Source organism: Micromesistius poutassou (genome assembly GCF_964030765.1).
Source record: "Micromesistius poutassou genome assembly, chromosome: 5".
NCBI classification, from domain to species: domain Eukaryota; kingdom Metazoa; phylum Chordata; class Actinopteri; order Gadiformes; family Gadidae; genus Micromesistius; species Micromesistius poutassou.
Window position 1 is genome coordinate 16,329,381 of NC_140275.1, and position 23,354 is coordinate 16,352,734.

A 23,354-nucleotide genomic window follows, 5' to 3' on the forward strand; every position below is an offset into this window, starting at 1 on the left:
ATATCTTTCCAGACCTAGACAGTTACAAGAATTCACAATATCTCATGTGTTTGTGTTTTGAACTTGGAAAAATCTGATATTATATGATCGATGTCTTTATTCTACTCAGTTTTCCAGAACAAGGCCCATTAAACTAGACTGGCTATTGCCAGACCAAGCTCAAATCGTAGATCGCACGTTGGTCTGGGGAGGCTGCTGTAATCTTCTTCAGGACAAGAGGCGTGATAAAAATTGTTGCAATAATAATGTATGGTTGTATGTCCAAACCTAAACCCCAGAGGAGTTTTCTTGAAGAACTCATACTATGTTGCTATCTGTACCGATGCCGGAGTGAGAGGTTACCTTTAAGGGAAAGCAGCGTCCTCTCCAGCGAGCTGAGGGCGGCGGCCTCGTCACTGGCGTAGATTTGCTGGAGGAAGCAGTCGGTGTGGTGGCTCCACAGGGAACAGGCAAAGCTGTAGATCCCCGATGCTAGCTGCACATTAAAAAAATAACACGACAGTTCAGTCAATGGCCAGATACACTACGGATGAAGCCCATAAATGTATGAAGCGAGGAGTATGGAGTGACACACAAACACAAATAATTAAGCGTCGCACACACACACACACACACACACACACACACACACACACACACACACACACACACACACACACACACACACACACACACACACACACACACACACACACACACACACACACACCTTCTGCCAAAAACGCACTATTCTGTTTATGTCCGTGCATCTCTTGAAATGACAAAATAACCTTTTAGACAGCAGCTTAACAATGCTCTTGTCACCATTGTCTAAAAGGCACATAGGTTGAAAACCGGACATGATACAGCATAATAATTGGATTGTGCAGCTGTTGCTCTGTTAAGAAGAACCAGGCGGTCGGTCTTTTGGTCACTCATCCTCACCCTAATGTTAAGAACTTGGCTTTTAAAAGACAGCCATCATGAATTGAGCCATCCGGAAATACGGATGTATAACATGTAATATAAAGCAGAGATTTGGTTTGGCTTTCAACCGATTCACTTGACAGACCACAGTGAGGGTACCAAGAGTTTGTAATTCCTACTTCATTTTTATTTTACAAATATTGATGATTTCTACTGAAATTCCCATTGAGCCAAAAAGCAAGCAGAAATAAATATGTGGAAGAGTGAATGCACGTTGAGAACGGTCTCTGAATATTTAGTTCTCTCAGACTCCCATACTGTTCTTAGCCGGAGGCCAGTAGTAAGAGGCAGAGCAAAGTGTGAACTATATCACTATATTTGTATTTAACAGAGCTTGAAAAAATATATATTCCTCACTGACTGGTGAGATTGACTCTACAACAACAACATGAATGTCTGATAGGAGAAGTCTGCGCTTCTTCACACACAGAAAGTGGCAGAGAAAATAAGATGGTAGAAAGGGAAAACATAAAACGCATAAGGAACCGTGGTTTCGGTTCTCAGATTCAGTTAACAAAAAGTTAATTTAAAAAAATGAAAGGGTTGGTTTCGCCACTCCAAAGGTATGAATCATCATTATTCAAATGATGCAGAGATGGAAAAAAGCATTTAATACCTCAGTCCTCGTCTGACCTACGGAACCTCTTCCCTCCAGGCAGTCATGTGCTGCCATCTGATTCACCCCGTGAAAATTAATTAAAAAGTGTGTAGCATGCAGTTCAATCTCCAGCAAGCACACAGCACTCTCCCACGCATTTCATCATATTGTGCATATACGATTTCTTGATACACATAGTTATTGTGTGTGTGTGTGTGTGTGTGTGTGTGTGTGTGTGTGTGTGTGTGTGTGTGTGTGTGTGTGTGTGTGTGTGTGTGTGTGTGTGTGTGTGTGTGTGTGTGTGTGGGATGAGAGACAGACCACTGAAAAGAAAGACGGTGAGACAAGAATTTTGAGGACACAGAGCACCAAAAGGGAAGGATTTCGAAACAAATTGAAGCCATAACTTCACTCATGCCTCCCCTAGTGTGCAGTGACCGCCACGCTCATAAACACAACCACACACACAGGAAGTCCATTAATGCCTGGATGTATACCTTAGTGAAAAGCTTTATTTGTGGAGTATTTCCACTGTCATTTAGATAGAGTGAAGGTGTATTAAAAAATGGTAATCAATACAATGCTCTATCGCTGTCTTTTTTTACCAACTTTTTCAAATTAAACCAACCTTTACTACCCTAAAGAAAAAACACATCAATATAGCTTATTATTAAACTCTAATCTATCGAAGCAGTGAGTCATTGCTTTTAATTGTACTGCAACACTCTTTCAGATAGCAAAATAATCCTATTAAGATGACCGAGTTTGATACCCGATGAAATGCAAGTAATTACAGGAGCAGCCAACCCACAATGAGATCAAAAAGATATGATCACTGACATTGTCATGTCACTGTCATTTAAGCCTTCATCGTTCATGAGGTTGTACATTGATGATAATATTGTTGCTGATGATGGTGTGTGTGCGTGTAAAGAAATCCAATTAGTTCCAGCTACGGTTTGAAGATTTAATTTGGACCTCCTATCTCATAATAACTACATGTGCATGACCACCCCTGGGCAGGCTCAATGTTCATTTTGTGAATTTTCTCTCGGTGGATGGCATGCTCGTACCCGTGTTGAGTCTACCGACCAGGCATCTGGGTCTGAGAGCGATGATCACAGAGGCCCAGTTCAGAAAGCAAACATTGGGCAATTAATCCCCACTGTGCAGTTTATGATTTGGAGGGGCCATGTTTGTTAGGAGTTTAAATCAGTATCTAAAATCGGCAGTATCCACAACTGAAAACTGTGATGAGGCTGTCGTGCAGTGACCATAGAGGACTTTTACTCTCCCTCTCATCGAATACCTTTAACAGGCCAACACACAGTAGGCTATTTATCAGTGAAAGAAAAAAAATGATGGAATCTAGGGCACTTTTAGAGCATGTACATTGACGGGTCGTGATTGCCTCAAGAGGATTACATTGTAGCATTTTTTCGCAGATTGCAGCTGCAGTGTTTACACTCAATACTGGACCAATTACAAAAAGTAGGTCCGCATTAGTCCCTTATTCGAAAATGATCTACGTTTTCCTTTAAGCATCAGCCACTAAAATCCTAAAGGATCAAATCACATAACAGCTCGGTTGCTAGGGACTCCTAGGTTATTAATCGTGCCAATATGCTGTTTTACTTGGAAATGCGTCATAACATGGAAGCAAGCTACGTTCTGAATGTCATGTCACATTGTCAAGTAATTCAACTAAGTAACTAAGCCACTATCTACGCAACGCGGTGCTCTACGCTGCGGCTCGTCTGGTGTGCGACCCTCTTCACAGTGAGGCTCTGCTATAACCGAGTCGGACTAGGGCCGAGAGTGATCCAAAACCCATTGACTTCCTCCAAACAGCAGGTGACATTAAGGCCGACAGGTAGAGTGCATACATTGCACTGTGGCTGCATCACTTAATCTAAAGATACAGGCTCATTGTTTTCCCACACCATCGACCAATCAATTGGTTCAAGAGTAGGTTGCATTTTAGCTGACCAAGATTTTTTTTGGTTGACTACAATATACACCAATCCATCCATTTCCTCTTTCTGCTATGGGAAGCACTATCCCAGAACCGAACAAATCTGAATCTGAATGAATAGGAGCAGTCACCCAGAAAGGGTGCTGATGGACACCAACTTGCTAGGACTCCCTGTTCTGCATCAAACACATTTATACAGATGGGCACCAGCGAAGACCTTAGACCTTTAGAAAGTAGTTCTAGGGTGGAGAGAGAGGGGAAAGATCTATCCCAGAGCTGTGAAGCTGGCTGAACCAATAGAGAACATTTCTAGAGTTGAGAGAGAGGGGGAAGATCGATCCCACAACTGTGAAACTGTCTGCGCACCAATAGAGAGAACCACTAAATGTTGGAGAAAGAGTGTGGAAGATCTATCCCACAGCTATGAAGCTGTCTGCATAGGGAGACCTTCTAGAGAGTGGAGAGAGGGAGAAGCTAGGGAGGGTGATAGAGAGATCAAGAGAGTGGCAGAGAAGGCAGAGAAACGGTCAACCACAGAGGGAAGTAGATAAGAGAGAGTGCAGAGTGCAGCCTTCTCAGGGCCGTGGACCTGCACCACGGAGCTGCTCTCCTGTACAACATTAAATATAAATTGAAGAAAGATGAAAAGAAGACCATATGAATGTGTGTACTAGCTAAGAACGGATCTCTCTCTCTCATGCTCTCTCTCCCTCAATGTCCGTCCCTCCCTCCATCTATGTCTCTCCCTCTATGCATCTCTCCATCTTTTAGCAGTGATGAGCAACTAGATCAACACTCCCTATGCGCAGTGAAGCGGCTTGCAATCAGGAGAGTGGTGGAAAGTGCACTCAACAGATATGAAAGCCAAAGAATCAGTCGCCACTCCAGTATATCAGGTCCATCATTACTCCCGGGGTAGTTGTTGATTATGTCATGCATTGGAGAGCGATTATGTCAGTGTCTGGATACCGAAGGATCGGTAAACATGTGCGTCAGAAAATGACAGGTTAGTGGCCACCCTTTCATAGAGGGATGATCACTACACCAATACAGAAGAGGCTTAGAAAGGGAACGTTGAAAAAAGGTTTTCCTTTGTAAATCATGCAGTTCATTGTGCAATAATGTCATTAGAATAGTTGAAATAACCATCACACACACACACACACACACACACACACACACACACACACACACACACACACACACACACACACACACACACACACACACACACACACACACACACACACACACACACACACACACACACACACACACACACACACACACACACACACACACACGGTTTATTGGCAAAAACCAAACAGGGAGATGAAAGAGATGCAAATTTCAATGAAGCCAACCCCCTCCATTTGCATGTCGATTTCCTATTCCAGCAGGGTGGGTTCACAAGCTGAAGTCATTCAGGAAAACTGCCGATAATTTCTTCCATCGTCCTCTGTTGAAACCCCATTGGGTAATGATACTGTGCCTCATCACCATTCAACCGCACCAGGACCATTGTCTTCACACTAGGCCTGGGCGATATGGCTGAAAGACATATCACAATATAACTTCATCATATTGATCGATATCAATAACTATTGATAATTTTAATGACCTAAAAAGACTAGGAATTACAATGCTGGATTTAAACACTTCTGTTTAACACTTAATATGACCTTCATTGATAAATACTCAAATGTCGATACAACAATGAAAAACAGTCAGGAATATTGAAAATAAGCATGGAACCGTGTTAGTGTAACAAACCCAGCTGCTAGATTCGGTGGTCCAGTCTCTTATCGATATATATTGAACATGATATTGATCAAAAGTCTATCACAAATCGATAATTTATTGTTTTATTGCCCAGGCCTACTTCACACCCCAACACCCAAACTGAACACAAGCTGGAGACTCAGCACTTTGTACACGAGAACATGCCGCATTGCAACCAAGACTGCAATCAACTACTCACAACCCCTCGCTTTACACACACCTCAGTTGAAGTTCATCGACTAGTTGCTAGGAAGGAAGGACAACTTCTTACAGCTGAACATCATGAACGAACATCTCAAGGACAACGGCTCAAACTGTTTTATTCAAAACATTTTGTGACACAAAGCATCACTCATTTCAGTGATCAAAGGAAGTGCATCTCAGGATATCTTAAATCTTGAATGCTATATGGATATCCGTTAGAGAAATCGACTTGTAAAATAAGTAGGATCCCAAATGAAATGGAGTAATTAAATATGAATACATTATTGTGACATAATTTGAGATGCAGTGTCCGCACTTTGTCGGCATGAATAATGTGGGAAGCAGAGGCCCTAAGCAGCATAAGTGGCCAGCAATAATTGCAAGTAATTACCTATTATTAAGAACAAGAAAGTGAAGAAAGTGCGGTGTAGACTTTCTATGCATTTATCCCGTGCTACAAAGACAACACAACAAAGAAACACTCAGGCCCAGTTTGATGTCTTGTTTTGAGCTTGGTCTGAATGATTTGATGAAAAGCAGAAAACGGGGAGGTGTCATTTCACACTTTGCAGGACAGAGTAAAGTCTACCTTCTGTGGGTATGATAAAAGACCAGTCGTTTGCAAGCCTTTTAAAAATATTTAGACAGTTGGTTAAATAACACAATGCCATGGTAATTACTAGCCTGGGAACCAGAGGAAACTGCAAACTTGTGTTTTATTTGCTCTGGCAAATGCATCTCTCGCCTCCCTTCCGTTCAGACAGTTTTCCAGCAGACCTGGCCCCGGACGGGCCATTCACAACAGTCCATCTAAAATGGGGCGGGTCTGATACGATGACTCGAGAGGAGCCCCCTATGGGTGCAGCGTTAAGGCATTTTCATAAACAGCCAATAGGTCTGCAGCTGATGTATCACACGTTTCATTGCTCTGATTGGTCTATCCAATTGTGTCCAGAGGCATTTTGGTGTGCGCCCATTGATAAGGACATGCCCCTTGGAAATGAAAACAGAGAGGTTCTAGAGTAAGAGGTATTAGGCTATAAGCGATTTGGTCTGGCGATGTCAGACTAGGTAATTACAGCAGCAATACAGGATTTGTGTCCACTACAGAATATTAGTATAATCCAAACATGACAACAAACTCACAGTTTAACACTTTTCTCCAGCTTGCACCATTATCCTGATTCTCTACCCATTGTTCTCGTTTTACATAAGGCTAATTGTGTGTCTAGTCCTTGGATGTATAACAAGGTCTACCCAGTTGGAATTGGTTCCATACCCTCAGCTAATAGATGGCCAGAAAGACGCCAAATGACAGTATAAAAGGCTTGAAACTTCATTGTGGCTTATTTGGATACCTCAGCCACATGACAACTTATGTTAGTGTTTCAGCCTGGCTGTGTCTGACCAGCAATAGTCAAGAGTGTTAAAGTGCATCAGCCACAACCTGTGGTTGGCTATCATTAAAATGCCCATTATCTGTCAATGACTAGGTGGTGTTAGGAGCATAAACTTGCATATAGATGGGATAAGGGCTTGGTGGTTTGGCCTGAAAATAGAACCTTGATTTTTCAAACTAATTCAAGATTTTGACAAATTTGTATTGTGCATCATTTGCAGCACTGAATTAACCCCTTTATTCTACTGTCACAGCATCTGTGATCCCCTGCTACGGGGGCCCTTGCATGTCATAAGGAATTGAAAATGCTGCTGGTTACCTGCTTTACAAGCTTTTTCGGACACTTCTATATAACGCTGCGGTGTGTGTACGTGTGTGTGGAGCTCCATCTGAGCAGAGATTTATTTTAATGTGCTTGTCCGAGTGGCAATTGAGATTCTCTGGATAATACCATGGTGCATTTTTGCTCATTATAAAGTAATTTACACAAAGTTACGAAAAAAGTATCACAAAGTTTTCTGTGGGTCATAACAGAACTCCTCCTCCCCAGTACCTTGCACAAAACTTATTTAAGTGTTTGAATCTTAGCTTTAAGGGAAAAAAAATCCAGAATAGTGTTTTTGCGCTTCAGCCGTTTCACAAACCGCAGGAAAGCAGGAATGCTAATTAATCAGTTCAAGCCGAAAAAAAGAAAAATCACCCAACCAGTTGGGATACATTTGAACGTCAATACAGGTCCAAAATGTGTTAGCTTAGTTTGACAATGCTTCTTAACAATACATAACTAGATTGCTTAGACACACAAATCGAAACTCCCGAAAACCCCATCTCACATCCATCTTTCTACAGCACGGCGCTACAGTGGGAGCGGGAGCAGACACGACTGCACCCCGTTCTGCTGTTCTAATGATCTTTGCTGCCACTCGAAGCGTGATCAGGGGAACACCTGGCTGAGCACAGCCTCTTCGGATGACGCACGGCACCACGCTGCGGCCATTTTGAGATGAACATCACCGCGCGTTGTTGACGCAGGATATTACCCAGGGCGCAGTCATCGCAGATGCATTATCAAATCAGCATTGCATAATCACGAGCCCTAATTGATGGCAGCGTGTTGTCTGTGGCTCCCCAGCGCCATTTAGATGTGCACGATTTTAGGGGTCGCTGCTTCCCAAGCGGGGGATGTTTAACACACTGCATCTTCAACTAGCTTACCCATTCTATTTCACGGCTGTTTATTCGTCTATGTCTCTATTCATTTTGCTCCGGTCTCATGTGACTGCTGATCAATTTTGGTCCAGGAAATGCCTTGTTATGGAATAACAAGGGTGGCCAATCAATGCAAAGTATTTTTAAGTGTGTTGAAATGCAACCGATTCTCCTTCCCGAGCTCCCCTCTCATTCTGCTTCCTCGCCTATTCGCTCCATTAAAATGTTTCATAACAATAACACCCTTCCTATTCATTACTTATTCCTCTCGCTCACAAGTCTCTTCCCCTTCACTACCTCCGCCCTTTGCCCAGATGCCACTTCCTCCTCCCTGCCAGTCGCTCCGTTGCTAGTGGTTCAATAAACCTAGGGACCGGAGAATATGGTGTGTGTGTGTGTGTGTGTGTGTGTGTGTGTGTGTGTGTGTGTGTGTGTGTGTGTGTGTGTGTGTGTGTGTGTGTGTGTGTGTGTGTGTGTGTGTGTGTGTGTGTGTGTGTGTACGTGCGCGTGAAAGATAACAACCAGCTCAGCCAGACGTCACCTCATTTCCACAGAGCAGCCTCTGCTTTGCTCTTAAAACAGCCACTTGTAGCACCAACATGACGGCCGATGTTAAAGAGAGAAGGTAAATCACGTTCACAGATTAGAGGGGTTGACGGCAGAAGACAGGCTGTGCTCAGTCGCTGTGGCAGGTTCTAAAGGGTTGATATTGACCTTGTGGGACTGGGTTTCCCTGCGTCGCCATCGCTGCCAGAGTTCTATTAGTTATACATGAGACGAACCAGCAGTAACCACTAACTACTCCACGCATGTTTCCGCTGGCTACAGCGTTTTAATGCTTTCCTTTCAACTCCCTGTGCTGAGACAGTACAACTATTCACTACATGTTATGTTCAGCCCAGTGACACTTAAACGTGTATTAAACGGACATGAACTAAACGTGTCCTGAAGACCAATTCATTTCCACATCAGGTTTATTGAAGACCTCCTACACAGACCACCTCAGCCAGCCCCTCAGCCTTTAGAGGATTCAAGTTGACCTTGGTCTCTCCTTCTGCTTGTTAGGTGAATCCGCTGAGTTTCACACCCACTCAGGTCCACATTCACAATCCTTATACTCTCAGAACTACGCAATGCTGGAACAGTTTCATTATTCACTCATTATTTTGTATGTGGACGAAACCTTGTGCATGTATGGGATGGTACATAACATAGCATTAATAGTCTATCACATGATAAATTAACAGAGGGACACACATGCACACAAACACATCAGAGTGACTGGAATCTAAACACACAGGCCCCTACAGTAGCTAAACAGCATCACCTAGAGGCCAAGTTGGTCATTTAAGGACATCAGCTTATTTGTTATAATCCTACTCGAGTATTATACTACTATCTGCTCATTTAGCCGAGATGTTTACTCAAAGAGGCTTACAGTCAATTCAAAAAGACCTCCTAAGTAGCAGGTAGTGGTTAGGGACCTTGATCAAGGACACCTACAGAGGATGAAGCCAGAGGGATCGAACACAGTACATTCCGGCTGGAAGTCAAACACTTTAGCCAGTACACAGAATATAAAGATGTTGAGAATGGACCGTCCAACAGATTTGAGAGGAGGGGGGGAACAAAACAACAAACCCACAAAACCCCCCCAAGAAAGACAAAAATCAAGAGGAATCTGCCATCAAGCATACTGAGGGATAGGGATCAATAGAAGAGAACTCACGTCCTCAAAGAGGCGCCGGTCCTGGGCCAGACGCTTGGATGCCAGGGTCTTGGTGACGTGGTAGAAGGTGAGCAGGGCTCGGTGCTGCTGCAGGCCATCCTGGCCCTTCACAGACTCCATCAGAATGGGAATCAGCTCCGGCCATTGTCGGGGACAGTCCAAACGGGCCACCTTGGCTATCAGCACTGCAATCTGGGTGGCGATCTGGTCGTGGAAAAATGGGAAAAACAGTGACGGAAAAGGTTTCAGCCTCAGGAGGGTAGGTCTTATTTACGTTTTATGGATGTGGAACATTTCGGCTTTAGGCTTTGTTATTTCCACTTGAAAGCTATTAATCATGCATCAACATGAAAAAGCTTCATTAACATTTATTTAAACTGGACTTCAGCAGTCACATACATGACATAACTGTGTGTGTGTGTGTGTGTGTGTGTGTGTGTGTGTGTGTGTGTGTGTGTGTGTGTGTGTGTGTGATATAGAGTTGTAATACCAAAATCGATAGAATAAAATAATATTTTATTCTATATATATATATATTATTATTTTTTTAATACTCATGCTGTGGTTATGCAAAATAATAGCACAAAAATTAAGCGCCAAGTTTGTTTTTTTAGTGATAAGTGCATTAGCAAAACTATAAAATATATTACAGAATCACCTTTCCTCCTCCAAGCTAAACTAAATCAATGGAGAACTAATGCGTTTGATTGGGTTGGTTACACAGCTATGTTGCACTAGTGTTTTGGAAACACATTTTATTGTAGAAATATGAAAATGAGAACAAAACTAGAGAAAGTAATGACAACTGCAGCTTGTCCTTCAAAAAAGGACATATGCATGTGGCTTATGCAGTAAACAAAAGCAGAGATGATGAAAACTCTGGAAAGTGAACACATCACATTGCTTTCCTTTGAGGAAGTGTTGCAGTGGCCTACTTGCATCCAGGCTAATTAAAACAAATACTAAAAAAGACAGTTCATCATGCCGTCTTTGTTCTTGTGCACCGTCTATTCTATGACCTGCCTCAGACGTCCAAGACTCTGCCATGACTCCTGGTTCCAAGAACAGGAACATCCCCTAAGCTCATCTCTGAGCATACTGTATAACTAACCGGACTCAACCCTGGGTCACACTTACGTTTGAAAACAAGGAAACCTGGCTTCAAGAAGTTAATTGAATTCTTTCTTGTTCGTCTTATTGTTCCATTTAGCACCTTCAACTGCAGTTTTTGCAGTATTGTGGTATTTACTTGACAACTTTAATTTGCCGCACTAATCTGTGTAATTTGTTGAGTACCGCTTTACAAATACCAATAAAATCAAAGAGTATATATATGAGTACTGTAGATTTCAAGCTGCCTAGTGGACAAACACACATTTCTAACGATAACCCTTCCTACAAAATACAGTGGAAATAAAAAGTAAAAAAATGTTTATTGTAAGCAGTAAGAACTGTGGCCAGCTATGTTGACAAGTTAAATGTACTTACTGCCCAATGTGAGGCACAGGCTTAAACTTTAGCACCATAGGGCCAACTAGGTCAGGCTACCATGGATCACCTCATGGCTGCCAAAGAATTCAGCCAGACCGTAATATGCAAGGAGCATTTTTAGCTGAGATACCTCAGGAGTCCCTTGTCAGTGACTTGTGTGAGTTTAGTTGTGCTGAATGTGGTGCATTGCACAACATTCGTCAAAATGTGATGTGATCCTGTGATATCCTGGGCCCCTCGGTGACCTGACTATCGATAGGGTCAGACAAATGTATGTTAGTGGATTTCTATCTGACTCTCATTTCAGCCGAGCTGAGGAGAATCCTTTTTTAGAAAAGGTCAAAGTTAAGTAATGTACTAAAGTTTAGAAATATATTGACGACAATGTACCGTTTACTTTTTTGCTGACATGACCTTTCAAATCCTGGGCTATAGCCTAGAGAAGTAGTAGTTAACTATGCAAATGAAAAGTAGGAAATGTACTCCAGCTTGAACACCTTATTCACCTATGAACTCAAAGGTGTAGGATCTTTTTTTTTCATTCATATTAATGCACACGTTTTTTTGTGAATCATAAATTCACTGTTAGCACCATGCAACAATAACTTGCCTAAAAGCTTATCCATCTTTAACTGTTTCTAATGTCCCATCCATCCTATATACACTATTTACAACTCGCCATTTTAGATATAAATGGCTAATTCTTAGGTAAGCTAATGATTCTTATTTTCGTGGGATAATACACCAATTAAAACATACTGAAAATTATATTCCACTTCTGCCAAGTCTGTTCTGCTAGATAACACCAAATTATACACACTGCACATATTCAGTATATATAAAGTACAACCCCCATAATAAAATAATAATTATGTGTGGTGGTCGAAGGAAAGTAGATTTCCCTTTGCAGGTCATTCTAACCAGGCGCATACAATAGCTGAATAGTGTATTGAATAAGATGACTTACTTAAATCTTAATGACTCACTAAAGTCCTTTATGATCAAATTTCTGGGTTTATGATCAAATTTCTGTTGGGTAGAGACATTTTTGTGACATTTGTGAAAAGAAAGTCTCTCAATAAGTTGAATATACCAATTAATAACTAATTTTCTTCATATTGTCATCATTTTTTGTGTGATGTTCAGCATGTACCTACGAAGGCATGTGGCCCTTTGGAGGAGAAGGTCCAAGTCCAATAAAGGCTCTTTGGACCCCAATTATAAATGAGTCACACAAATCGGAATATTAAAGAGTTCCAAGGGCTAACTCCACTCAAAAGCTTTTCCAAGGACTTAATTTGAAAAGTCATTTGCTGTATGTTCACCATCATTAGAAGGTTATTTCATCAGACGCACTCAATAGAAAAAGATTACCCCGTTAATTAACCCCTTATGCTAATTGAGCTTAACTCCCGCTAAAATGGCATGGTTGCCATGGTTTCCATGACAATGTGATAAAAAATAGAAAGAAATTCAGAATTATAGAGTCCAACTTTTTCTTTCAATATCTTACGATTTATGCAGTAGACAGCATGTTTACCATATAAAGGGTGGTGGTTAAATGTCCATCCCAAAATACAAACTGCTTTTGAAAATAATTCAAAAGATTGGATAAAATAACACTAACCTGGTTTACCGGCTCATTGAAATTTGTAATAAGACCAGCACGCAGTGATGTCTTCTCCTCTTCCGACAACGAACTGTGAAAACATTGAAATAGAAAAAGACAGCAATCGTTACATCATGTGGTTTACAACAATGCAAAACCATGAATGCAGCGGGAGACTGAAAGGGCAGAAAATTGAGCATCAAAATGGCAATTTGGAAAACTGCAACAGACAAATCCCATTCAATTATGTATATTATGATTGCAAATATTTTCACAAAATGATCATTTGAATTAATAAACTAGTTGTAATCTGCATGTCATGTATCGTCACTATAACTGATGCACTTGAATGAGGTTATGGAAGTGTGTGTGGAAGATGGCTGATCTAAGCAGCCTCACCTAGCCCGACTGACTAATTGGACACTGAGGCTGGGAGAGGATGCACACCTGAGCATTCATTGTGCAGAGGTTAAACCAGCTCTCCCCACACACCCACACCCACACAGTAGTATGAAGGGCTCATTCTAAATTAACACAAAATTGTACACACTACCCCTTCAATCCAAATCTTAGTCCAGGCATACCACAGCATTTAATATAAATTATATGCATATACTGAGCAGGGTGATGGAGATATCTCTCCCTGGATAACGCTATCACTCACGAACAGCTGTCCTGCCAAATCCAAGGCACCTGCAGCAGACCAGCACTCTTTCCATGGCTCCCTCATTCATACACAAGGCACCGCTATGAGGGCTGCTGCCCTAGAATAACTTATTACATCCACGTGACAAGCGGCAGGGTGAAAAGTTTCCTGAAGAGATTGGCATTATGATGCAGTGACGAATGATGCATTGCATCAAAGTCGAATGTACCTTGCCCTGCCTGGAGGCACATTTGAAAAGACCGGTAAGGGGTGGCTTGAGGACCGGGTGGCTTGAGTAATGGATTCAATTTACATTTAAATAACATAGGGGGAGAAAAGGGACCTAAGGTATTACTGATGCGGGGAATTCAATACTGAAACTATAGAAGCATTGAATAGCAGGTTGATATACTATCAAGCATTGGTCTTATTTTTACGGTAATACTTACCGTTTCCCAATCATTTGCCTTGTTTACACAAGATTTTTGTATCTCTTAGAATCGCAGATTTAAAACGGTTGTGAGATTGCCAAGCAAGAGGTTTCTCCGTCTTAACAGGTGGGAATGGTTGTACGACAGATAGATAGCCCTCCATTGTGAATATCACCTCCGGAGGCGGTGTATGCAACACTCAATCTAGACGAGTCGTCTAGACTAGGGCTTTGACTTTTGCCCAAAAATTCGAAGTTAGTTAGTTTATTAATATTAATATTTGAATATATTCGAATAGGCCTATGTATTATTATAAAACGGGTGGTTTAAATCAAGCGATCTGATTGGTTCCTAACTGTTGTATAATGGGCATATACATAACTGATATGACGTCCAATCAGTTTGGAGAGTTCCGTATCACGCCACGCCTAACGTTAACTGTTTATTTATAAAAGCAATAGCATAGTTCACTGAAGCCTAAAAATATGTTGATTGATGGAGAGGGTGGAAATGTTGTAAAGCATTAGGCACACGGTGAGTGAACTCGATAGTAGGCTAAATTGCCGGCGAAGGGTCTCTATCTCATAAAAAAAGTTGGCGCACCGTGCACATAGCCTTACCATGCGCAAAAGTGCCGGTATTCGTAACCTCTTCTTTAAGTTCTACCTTAACATTTTGCGTGTTTCCCAAAACGTTCTTTGCTACGAATCTCTTTCGTACGTTGTTCATTGATAAGATTGGTCTGAAGTGCTCGTAGAACCTTCTTAGCTCTACCGTAGTGATGTTTCAGCTCCTGCAGTCTCCGCCACTGTACAATCACCTTTAGAAATCCCTGTTGCGCATGTTCATTCCAAGTTCGCATCCGTAGCCAATTGAGGCCAAATTAAACGGCATGTTTGAATTAAGGATATTGTATCAGCTGTTCTTTATTTTGGGCCGTGGGTACAGCAGGCAAGGTCAGCTCGACTCGCTTCCAATAATTTCAAAAACTCGCAACTTCAAAAAAATATTTAATTGAAAATTCAAAAATGAACAAAATTGTCTTCTAAATTAAGGAAATGATACTGGGAAACGAATAAACCATTATAAGCAACGAGTGAACTTACGCAATCTAAATACTTTTTGCAACCACCTCTTTCCCTTGACATTTAGTTTTTACCTTAAATATGTGACAGATGTAAATAAGGCAACCTGGTCTCACAGGAATCCGTGAAGTTAGTCGGTCTACGTCCCATTTAGAAAAAATAATGCCCATAAAAGGTTTGAATATTAATTGATGCCTAATATTCGTTTGAATATTATATATTTTTTTAATATTCTAATTATATTAGAATAACGAAGTTCGGAGTCAAAGCCCTAGTCTAGACCGAATCTGTCTTCAATGAAGCAAGGGGGCGTCATATGCAAATGTTTTCAAACACTGCAGTGTCTGCAGTGCTTAATTTTCGTTCGAGTCCAAGAGTGTTCATTTTTTCTATTGATACATCATGATTCAGGGCTTAATCCAGAGCCATGTAAACTGGTTCACAACAGTCTCAGATATGACCGTGGTGAACCAATATGCCAGCCTTTGGTGAAGGAAAAGACCCAAAGGCGAGGAACTATGTTTCATTGATTGATTTAATTAAATATATTTTACAGCCGAGGGTCAAAGAGGCAAATCCCAGAGAAGTTAAAAGAAAAGGAAGGCAATGAATGGGTCTGTATGGCGCACATTTATTGGGTAATTTATTTTAATTTGAATTCAGCTCAAAACGAACACCTTGACCTAGCCTAACTTGAGATACAAAAAAAAGGTATAGGGCTGTCAATCGATAATTCTTGGCCTGGAGTGTACTCTGGGCATGAATAGATGGAAAAGCAATCACTCACTTTCATGAAGCAGAGAAACAGCTTCATGAAAGTGCAGGTGTCTGCCCAGACACCTGCACTGGTGTTACTTTCTTACTTTTGAGAAAATGCTCAATCCTTTATTTTCAGGGGCAGGAGGGACAGATGCAGACAAATGTGTTTATTTTTTGAGTGATAGGCTATATTGAATATTCAAGGCTTGTAGTTTCTGTTATAATAGGCGTAGGGTTTAGAACTGTAATAAAAGGAGGTCAAAACACCCTGCTTTTTACAACTGTGAACTCGCCCAATGTGAGGATGATTGCTAGTCTACTTGCTGAATGTTTACTCGGCTTCAAACTGGCAGCAATTAGTTAAAAAGGATGATAAAATGTTTTGGAATTCTAAAAAAACGGTAAGCATAACTTCTTTATTTTCATTTCATCAGCAGTGGTCCTTAAACTTGTTTAACCCCCGATAGGTTTGGAATATGAATGTATCAAACTTGGGACCTTTGCACGCATAGCGGTGTCATCCATTGGGAGGGCGTCTGACCATTGGGATTAAACAAAACCTAGATTCAAATCTTCTGACATGTATACATTGAAGCTCTGCCGTAACCATGAGTGGATCTGAAACCCACTGGCATCCTCTAAACAGCCCTTACCTGATATTTAGGCTACCAGGTTTTTATTTTCCCCAATTGGCAAATCGATTGGTTGGTGACCAAGATTTTCTTTGGCTGACTACAGCCCTAGTACTGACATGCTCTTCCATAATACAATTGCATATTAATTATATGTTGTTACATTATTTGTTAGTTTACATGTGTAATTACACTGAGCAAGGACACTAAGGCATAGTGTTACCAAATACTATACAAAATGTATCAAATATAGTACCATGGCAATATGAATGAATTTCAGGTATAATTATCAGGATCAAAGAATGAGGGTTCAAAAGCAGCAACTTAGAAAGGCATTGCCAAATAAGGGGGGGTAATACAGCTGGAGAAACACAGACACTGATGTGCAGAACAAATCAGTCTGAGACAAAGGATATGCAAGAAATAAAAATCAAAAAGAAGGAGATGGAGAGGATGTGGGCACTCACTGTGGGGCCACTCTCCTCCAGTAGCGGTCAATGCCATTTTTGAAGTAGAGCACAGCAAGCCACCTGACATTCACATCCAGCATGTGGTTGTTGAAGATATTCTGTGGGACAGGAGAAAAGGAAAAAGGTTATGGCAATCTTAGAGAGTTTAAAAAAGTTGTCAACATATAGCCTAATGCATCGGTGTATCATTTTATGAAGGCTTTTGGCAATTTTTGGCTAAAACAGCCTTAAAGTAAATGTGGATAAGGATTTTGATTGAATTGTGTTAATTAGGCACCCTTATTATCATACCTAATTGCAAATCTTCTCTATTGGCAAGGTTAAGGATACATTCAATGATGAAGTTTTAATAAATGCATGAAATAAATTATCTGTACAAATTTAGAATTTTGCCATAAAGCTGATTACTATAGATTAGTATAGTATTTTTACTATACTTTAATTAGTATTTCCCTGTAATTGTAAGGTTTTGTAAACAAAAGTGACAAGTGTCTTCTGAGATGTGAAAATAATAATACAGATTTGGTCCAGGTGTGACCGTGGGGGCCAGAAAGAAATACATTAAACTTGGGTGCTTCCATAAGTATTATCGTGTTCAAGTGTTGTAAAAAAAAAAAAAGGCCGAAAAATGTATTTGGATAGGTCAAACAGGATTACTGAAGAATTATTGATTTCTCATCATTATTTTTTGATGCGTGCTACACTGTGTCACAGTGCTCTGAAATAACTAAAGCGTAAAACTAAAAAGGAACCAAAACTGAGCAAATATGTCTAGAGCAAAATACAGTGATTATTTTTTTTAATCCACTTACACAATTGATGTCTGCGTAAATGTAGGCTTATAAATGCCATGCTCTACCGGGGGAGCTACAAAAGATGACCACGCTGTTTGGACCATGTTATGTTTTTTGTGTTGGTGTTGTACCAGGAGGACAGAGTAGAAGCCAGGCTGGGTCTCCCACTGTTTGAGCTGCTCCTCTGCAGGCTTCAGCCCCGCTGTGTCCTGGCTGGTGGCCTGAGTCAGGGTCTGCAGCACCACCGAACTGGCACTGTCTATATCCATAACTGTCAGAACAAAGGGTAAGAGAGAGAGGAACAGAATGGAGTACAAGGAAATAAAGAACAGCATTTAACATAGATTTCAGATAGAGGTCATTAAGAAGCAATTTTGGGGGGGGGTTAGGCGGTGGCATCTTGCACAGGGATGCCTACAGGAGGGCTCAAGATTCACCTGTTCTACTACAGGCAATGGTGCCACTCACCTTTCAAATTGGTGGCACCCTATGAAATTGGGCCGCACCCCTTTTTTCACTGGCTTGCAGAAGTCTTGCCATGTTCCTTTGTCACATACCATCCATATGTGTACACATTCATTTGAAACATTTACTTATCAGAAATTAAATGTTAAAATGTTTTATTCCATAATAATAAAAAAGGTTACTATTCCATTAAAAAAAAAAGGTACTCGACATCCCTTTCCTCACAAACAAACTCTTTACGCTCATCCTTTCCATTTATCAAAAACCTCTGCCTATTAATAATCATAACGATAACATTTTTCCTTTTCTAGTGAAAAGGAAATCCAGAATACTGTGTTTATCTTGAATAGCACAAGTGCTACGGTGCAACTTAATTTAAACTTTGCACAGTGTATAAAGCACCTTTTTACCCACACATCATAAATGGAACTCTGGTAGGTCATGTTTTAATGAGAGCACCAACACCAGTGCTGTACAGAGCCACTCTATAATTTCCAGCACTGCTCAAAACCTTCATTACCACCCTTCATATTGAAGAGAGAAGAGAACACAACAAAAAAAGAACAAAAAAGAGAAGCGTTGAATAAAACATGTGTTGAACCAATTTAACCGTTTCATAATTTAAATGCAGAACAAACGACAATGTCAACTAATGTCTGCGTAGTGACAGTAATGTTTTGAAATGTTACACGGTGGTGCAGTGCCACTATAACATTTTTGCGGACACACACACCTTGGACATGTAAGAACTAGGACAACATTGCCTCATCAACATAAAAAGTGGTCGCAAATGCAAAAGTTTTGGTTGCAGTTTTGAGCCCTGCTAAAGGTAGGATTTGACTCCATGGGATTGAACCACCCTAACCGCTTGAATAGTTAAGAGTGTGAAGAAGATTGGAAAGACAGAACATTGTTAACGCTTCAAATGTTACAGCAGGATCTTAAAAGTTTTTCAAATGCGGCCAATAATAACAATTATGCCCAAGTTTAATGCATATTTGGATACATTTACTAAAATGATGAGTACTTTCCAAGTGACCCTAATAAGAGAAAAGTTACAGAGACCTAGAGAGAGCTTCCTACAGTCAGATAAGGTAAGACTGCATAATTCTCCCCATGAAAATTGAGACCAACTCTTTTAACCAGAAATGCTATTTGACATGTCCCCCTGGATAATTTCCAGAAGAAAGTCATGCTTTTAGGCATTTTGCCTGGACTCTGTTGAGATGGCTCACTGTTCATAAAATCTCTTACGCTTCCTTAGTACAACAGCTCCTGAGGAATAATCTGAACAAGACATTGAGGATTATCATTTATTCTCAGCAGAAAACCTTGCGATGATTGAAACAGTTATTTGAGATGTACTTTTGTCCTTTGTGGAGTTAAGAAAAGAATGAATAGCATGAAAACTTTCATACTAGTAAAGTCTGAATTATTAAGAATATTCTGACATTGCAAAAGTATTGACAACAGTTACTGACGAAATACAGCACTGTCCATCTTAGAAATAGCACAGGCATATACCCTGGATGTCATCTTTGAGTAGCCCAGTTTGAACTTGAAACTTGCGTGTTTAATTCAGTTAAATCCAATTAATTGAATACATTCAAGCCTGCCTCCTAGCGGTGGCTTTGCAGTATTTCGGCCTAACTGGTTCACCACGGGCCTGGGTTAGCTAAACTCGGACATTTATTTTTTGTGGTTTTGCATGCCATTGAGACAATACATCCAAGATAATCATCAAGAAAGAAACTACAGACATAGTACAGACATAGTGCACACATAGTGCACACTAATAGTTTTGTCAAAGACTGAGTAATGAAAAAAAATTAGCTTTTCTAGCAGGCTGCGGTGTAGTTGGGTGGTTGAGTGAGTGAAATATCAGCATGTAATACCCATGCATTTTTTTTCTTTCCTTTCAGCCAAGAGCATGTTAGCCGTCCTAAAGAGTGAAAAGCTCTCCTTTTGCATTTTGCAAAAGACATTAGTATATCAAACGAGTTGACACAGTGTTACAGTGCTTCTACCGTTGTCATATTACTTCTAGTTCCAAGTACCAGCTCCCCTGCGGTGTAACATGATTGTTACATGAAATTAAAGCCAATACATTTCTTGCACTCCAGCATGTTTTTAGGGACATCCGTAGACATCATGGACATGCTTTATATTGCCTGTAACTTCATATGCGGCCCACTAACTATGCTGTACCTAATCAACCAGTTAGTTAATTGAGCAACAAATCGGACGCCCAATCTCAGAAAACTCCCGTCGAACTCATTTACAAAAATAGTAGACCCCAAATAAACAAAAAAGTAAAAAATGCACACTTTTCATAGGGATAGGGAAGGATGTGCAAAGCTGTATGCTGTATGCTCAGAAGTGATTTACTATTGACAAAGGCAATTGATTGGTTGACGGCTTGCCATGATGAAATACAGTTTCCCAGATAAATTCGCTTCATGGCTTTTACCCTGCGGGTAGTTTGCAAAATCATACATACACAGTTATCACTGCAGTGACAACTAACCAGACGAATGAACAACTTATTATGTTGGACATCTCTTCTTACTGTGGCAACACACTGAAAATACATTTTCCAACACCACCGTTGGCACAGATCAGTCCTGTTAAGTCAAATAGTATTTGCAGTGTTCACTTGACAGAGGCTGCTGGGTGCAGGGACAGCATTGTCCAGTAACCAGCTAACTGTTGTTGCTGGTGTTACCGTCACAATGTGTCTACAATGCAACTTGTCTACGAACTTGATCAGTTGAATTCACAAGCGTAAACTTAGTAACGTTACATGGACATAGTTATGTCAACACCATTTCGCTTCGTGATACGCCAGAATAAAGACGAAAAGCTTGTGTGGGTTTGATAGCAGTGTATGGCGTAGAGGGTGGCATATGATTGAACTAATCAGAGCAGTGACTGTGGTTCCGGGAGGATGCTACACTATGAATCAAGCCTACCCACCACCTAAGCTAGCTCTCAAGTTAGCACCATGGCATGGCTACGGTGGGTCATCAGCGCCAAGTAAAACTGTGCGTATAAGCCATTTACCCCTCACTGACGTGTTTTGCGGTTTATAAAGACGAGGCGGACTCACCTACGAAATGACACGCTGTAGAAAAAAGAAAACGATGCCCGTAACGGCAGTTGTAGCACACCTCTAACCAAAACACGCTGCTAAATAGCGCGGACTAAACACAACAGGAGGCGCACGTTGATGACGTTTCGCCTCACAGTGCGCATCCCATGTACGGTCATTTGTGTACATCTTCATGGACCTTTTATCATAAAGGGAAATCATTGTATCGTGTACGATTATGCACAGATCCCTTAGATCCTTCTATTGCTTAATTAAGGACGGATAATGCTATAATATAATTCAACATCATCATAAAAAATATCATAAAAGCTGCAAGTAGCAATAACCAATATCAAGCACGCAGCCCGTGCAAAATTTTGGAAAATAGGGAATTCAGCGAGACGAAACTGCTGGAGGTCATTTGAAGTTATAGCGCCATAGTCGAAACTCAACCCTTCCGCCAACTTACGCAAAGTGTGCTGTGGCTCCCCCTATTAAGCCAACGCGTCCTTACTGCTAGAAGTGGTCAATCGTTGACAGTGATTTCGTTTCCAATTTCTCTGAAGAGACTGCTAGAAGAAGCTTCAACGTAGACAAGCCCATAACAGCCATCTGCCATAAAGTTACCTCAGTTCCAACCACTCCATGACTTTTCAAGGACAGTGTGCTTCCACTTCTGAAAGTAGTAGGCCTACTGGAAAATTGCTTAGTAATAGAGTAAAGGATTGAGTCCTCACTGCTAGAAGTATTAGACCATTGCTCAGTAGTACAGCATAGACTAGCAGCATTGTCGCCTCAGACCATATTAAGTACCTGGTGGGATTAAACTCTTTGAACTTCGGCCTTGCAGGCATGTGCTGTACTCACTGAGCTATTAACAGACATGTACCATCAGTCGGCAATGAAAATATGTTGTAGGAGTAGGCACTATCTAGTAAGGAGACATCCACTATCTATCATATAATACCACATCCACTAGCTATCATAGAATACATCCCCTATTAAAGAATACCACATCCACTATCTATCATAGTACACAGCATACACTATCATCATAAAATGCAACCTATCTTACACAATACCAAATCCATCTATCATAGAATACCACATCCACTATCTATCATAGAATTCCATTTTAGTTATAGTGGTATCATAGCGCCCCCAGGAAGACAATGTGGTTCATCGTCTCGCTGTCCACACTCTGGTGGGTTCTAGACATGGGACCCTTATTTGGTGTGAATATTTACTGTTTAGGTTAATCCAAATCACAACTGGCGTTCACGCATGTTAGGCCCTAGAGGCCAAGCAGTTTGGATTATCAGAACTTTTTCATACCTTTTATTCTTTGGGAGATTGGACATCTATTGGAGTTGGAATGGTTTGAAGTGGGCATTTGGCTTGGGAGAAGTGAAAAGCATTTTTTGCAGAAAATGCAGAATTGTGGGGAAATTCGTGTGGTGACCTTCATGCTTAGAGCGGTTAAGTTGGAGTGCTTGAGAAGACGCATTATTTGACTCAATATTTGCGAGTATAGGCCAAATTGGGCCTAAGATTTGGCCTTTTGAAATGTTGCAACTTTGACCCATTGGTGCCCCCTAAACCAAAGCTGGAAGTTGTCAATCGTGACAGTGATTTTGTTTCCAATTCCTCTGAACAGACTGCTGGAAGAAACCTCAATGTAGACAAGCCCATTACAGCCAACTGCCCAAAAGTGACCTCAGTTCAAACCACAACATGAATTTTCAAGGACAGTCCCTCCACTGCTGGTAGTTTATTATTGCTTTGTAGTATACCATAGAGTCAATGATTGAGTCTTTACTGCCAAAACTATTAGAAATTAGCTTGATAGTACACACAAGCTGTTTACCTTTCAGGATTCGACCCATGGACCTTATTTCTTGCATACCCTTTGCACAACTAGCGGAGCAGTTGGAGATGAAAATGTTGTAGGAGTAGACACTATATGGAGACAGAGGTTTTACCCTATTGACAGACGTGTACGAACAGTTTGAGATAAAA

At 40.9% G+C, this 23,354-nt stretch overlaps 1 protein-coding gene across 2 annotated transcripts in view; it reads right to left on the bottom strand.

Annotated features, from left to right (window-relative positions):
* ipo11 (importin 11) overlaps positions 1-21,445 on the bottom strand; it is a 129,806-nt gene extending 108,361 nt beyond the window's left edge. For both annotated transcript variants that reach the window (XM_084468326.1, XM_084468325.1), the window contains exons 1-6: positions 21,354-21,445; positions 17,911-18,050; positions 16,983-17,083; positions 12,981-13,053; positions 9,863-10,066; positions 343-475 (exon numbers count right to left, since the gene is read on the bottom strand). In XM_084468326.1, coding sequence (XP_084324452.1) covers positions 343-475; positions 9,863-10,066; positions 12,981-13,053; positions 16,983-17,083; positions 17,911-18,048 — 649 coding nt within the window. In that variant the 5' untranslated portion in view covers positions 18,049-18,050; positions 21,354-21,445. The remainder of the gene's footprint in view (positions 1-342; positions 476-9,862; positions 10,067-12,980; positions 13,054-16,982; positions 17,084-17,910; positions 18,051-21,353) is intronic.
* Between the last annotated feature and the right edge of the window lie 1,909 nt (positions 21,446-23,354).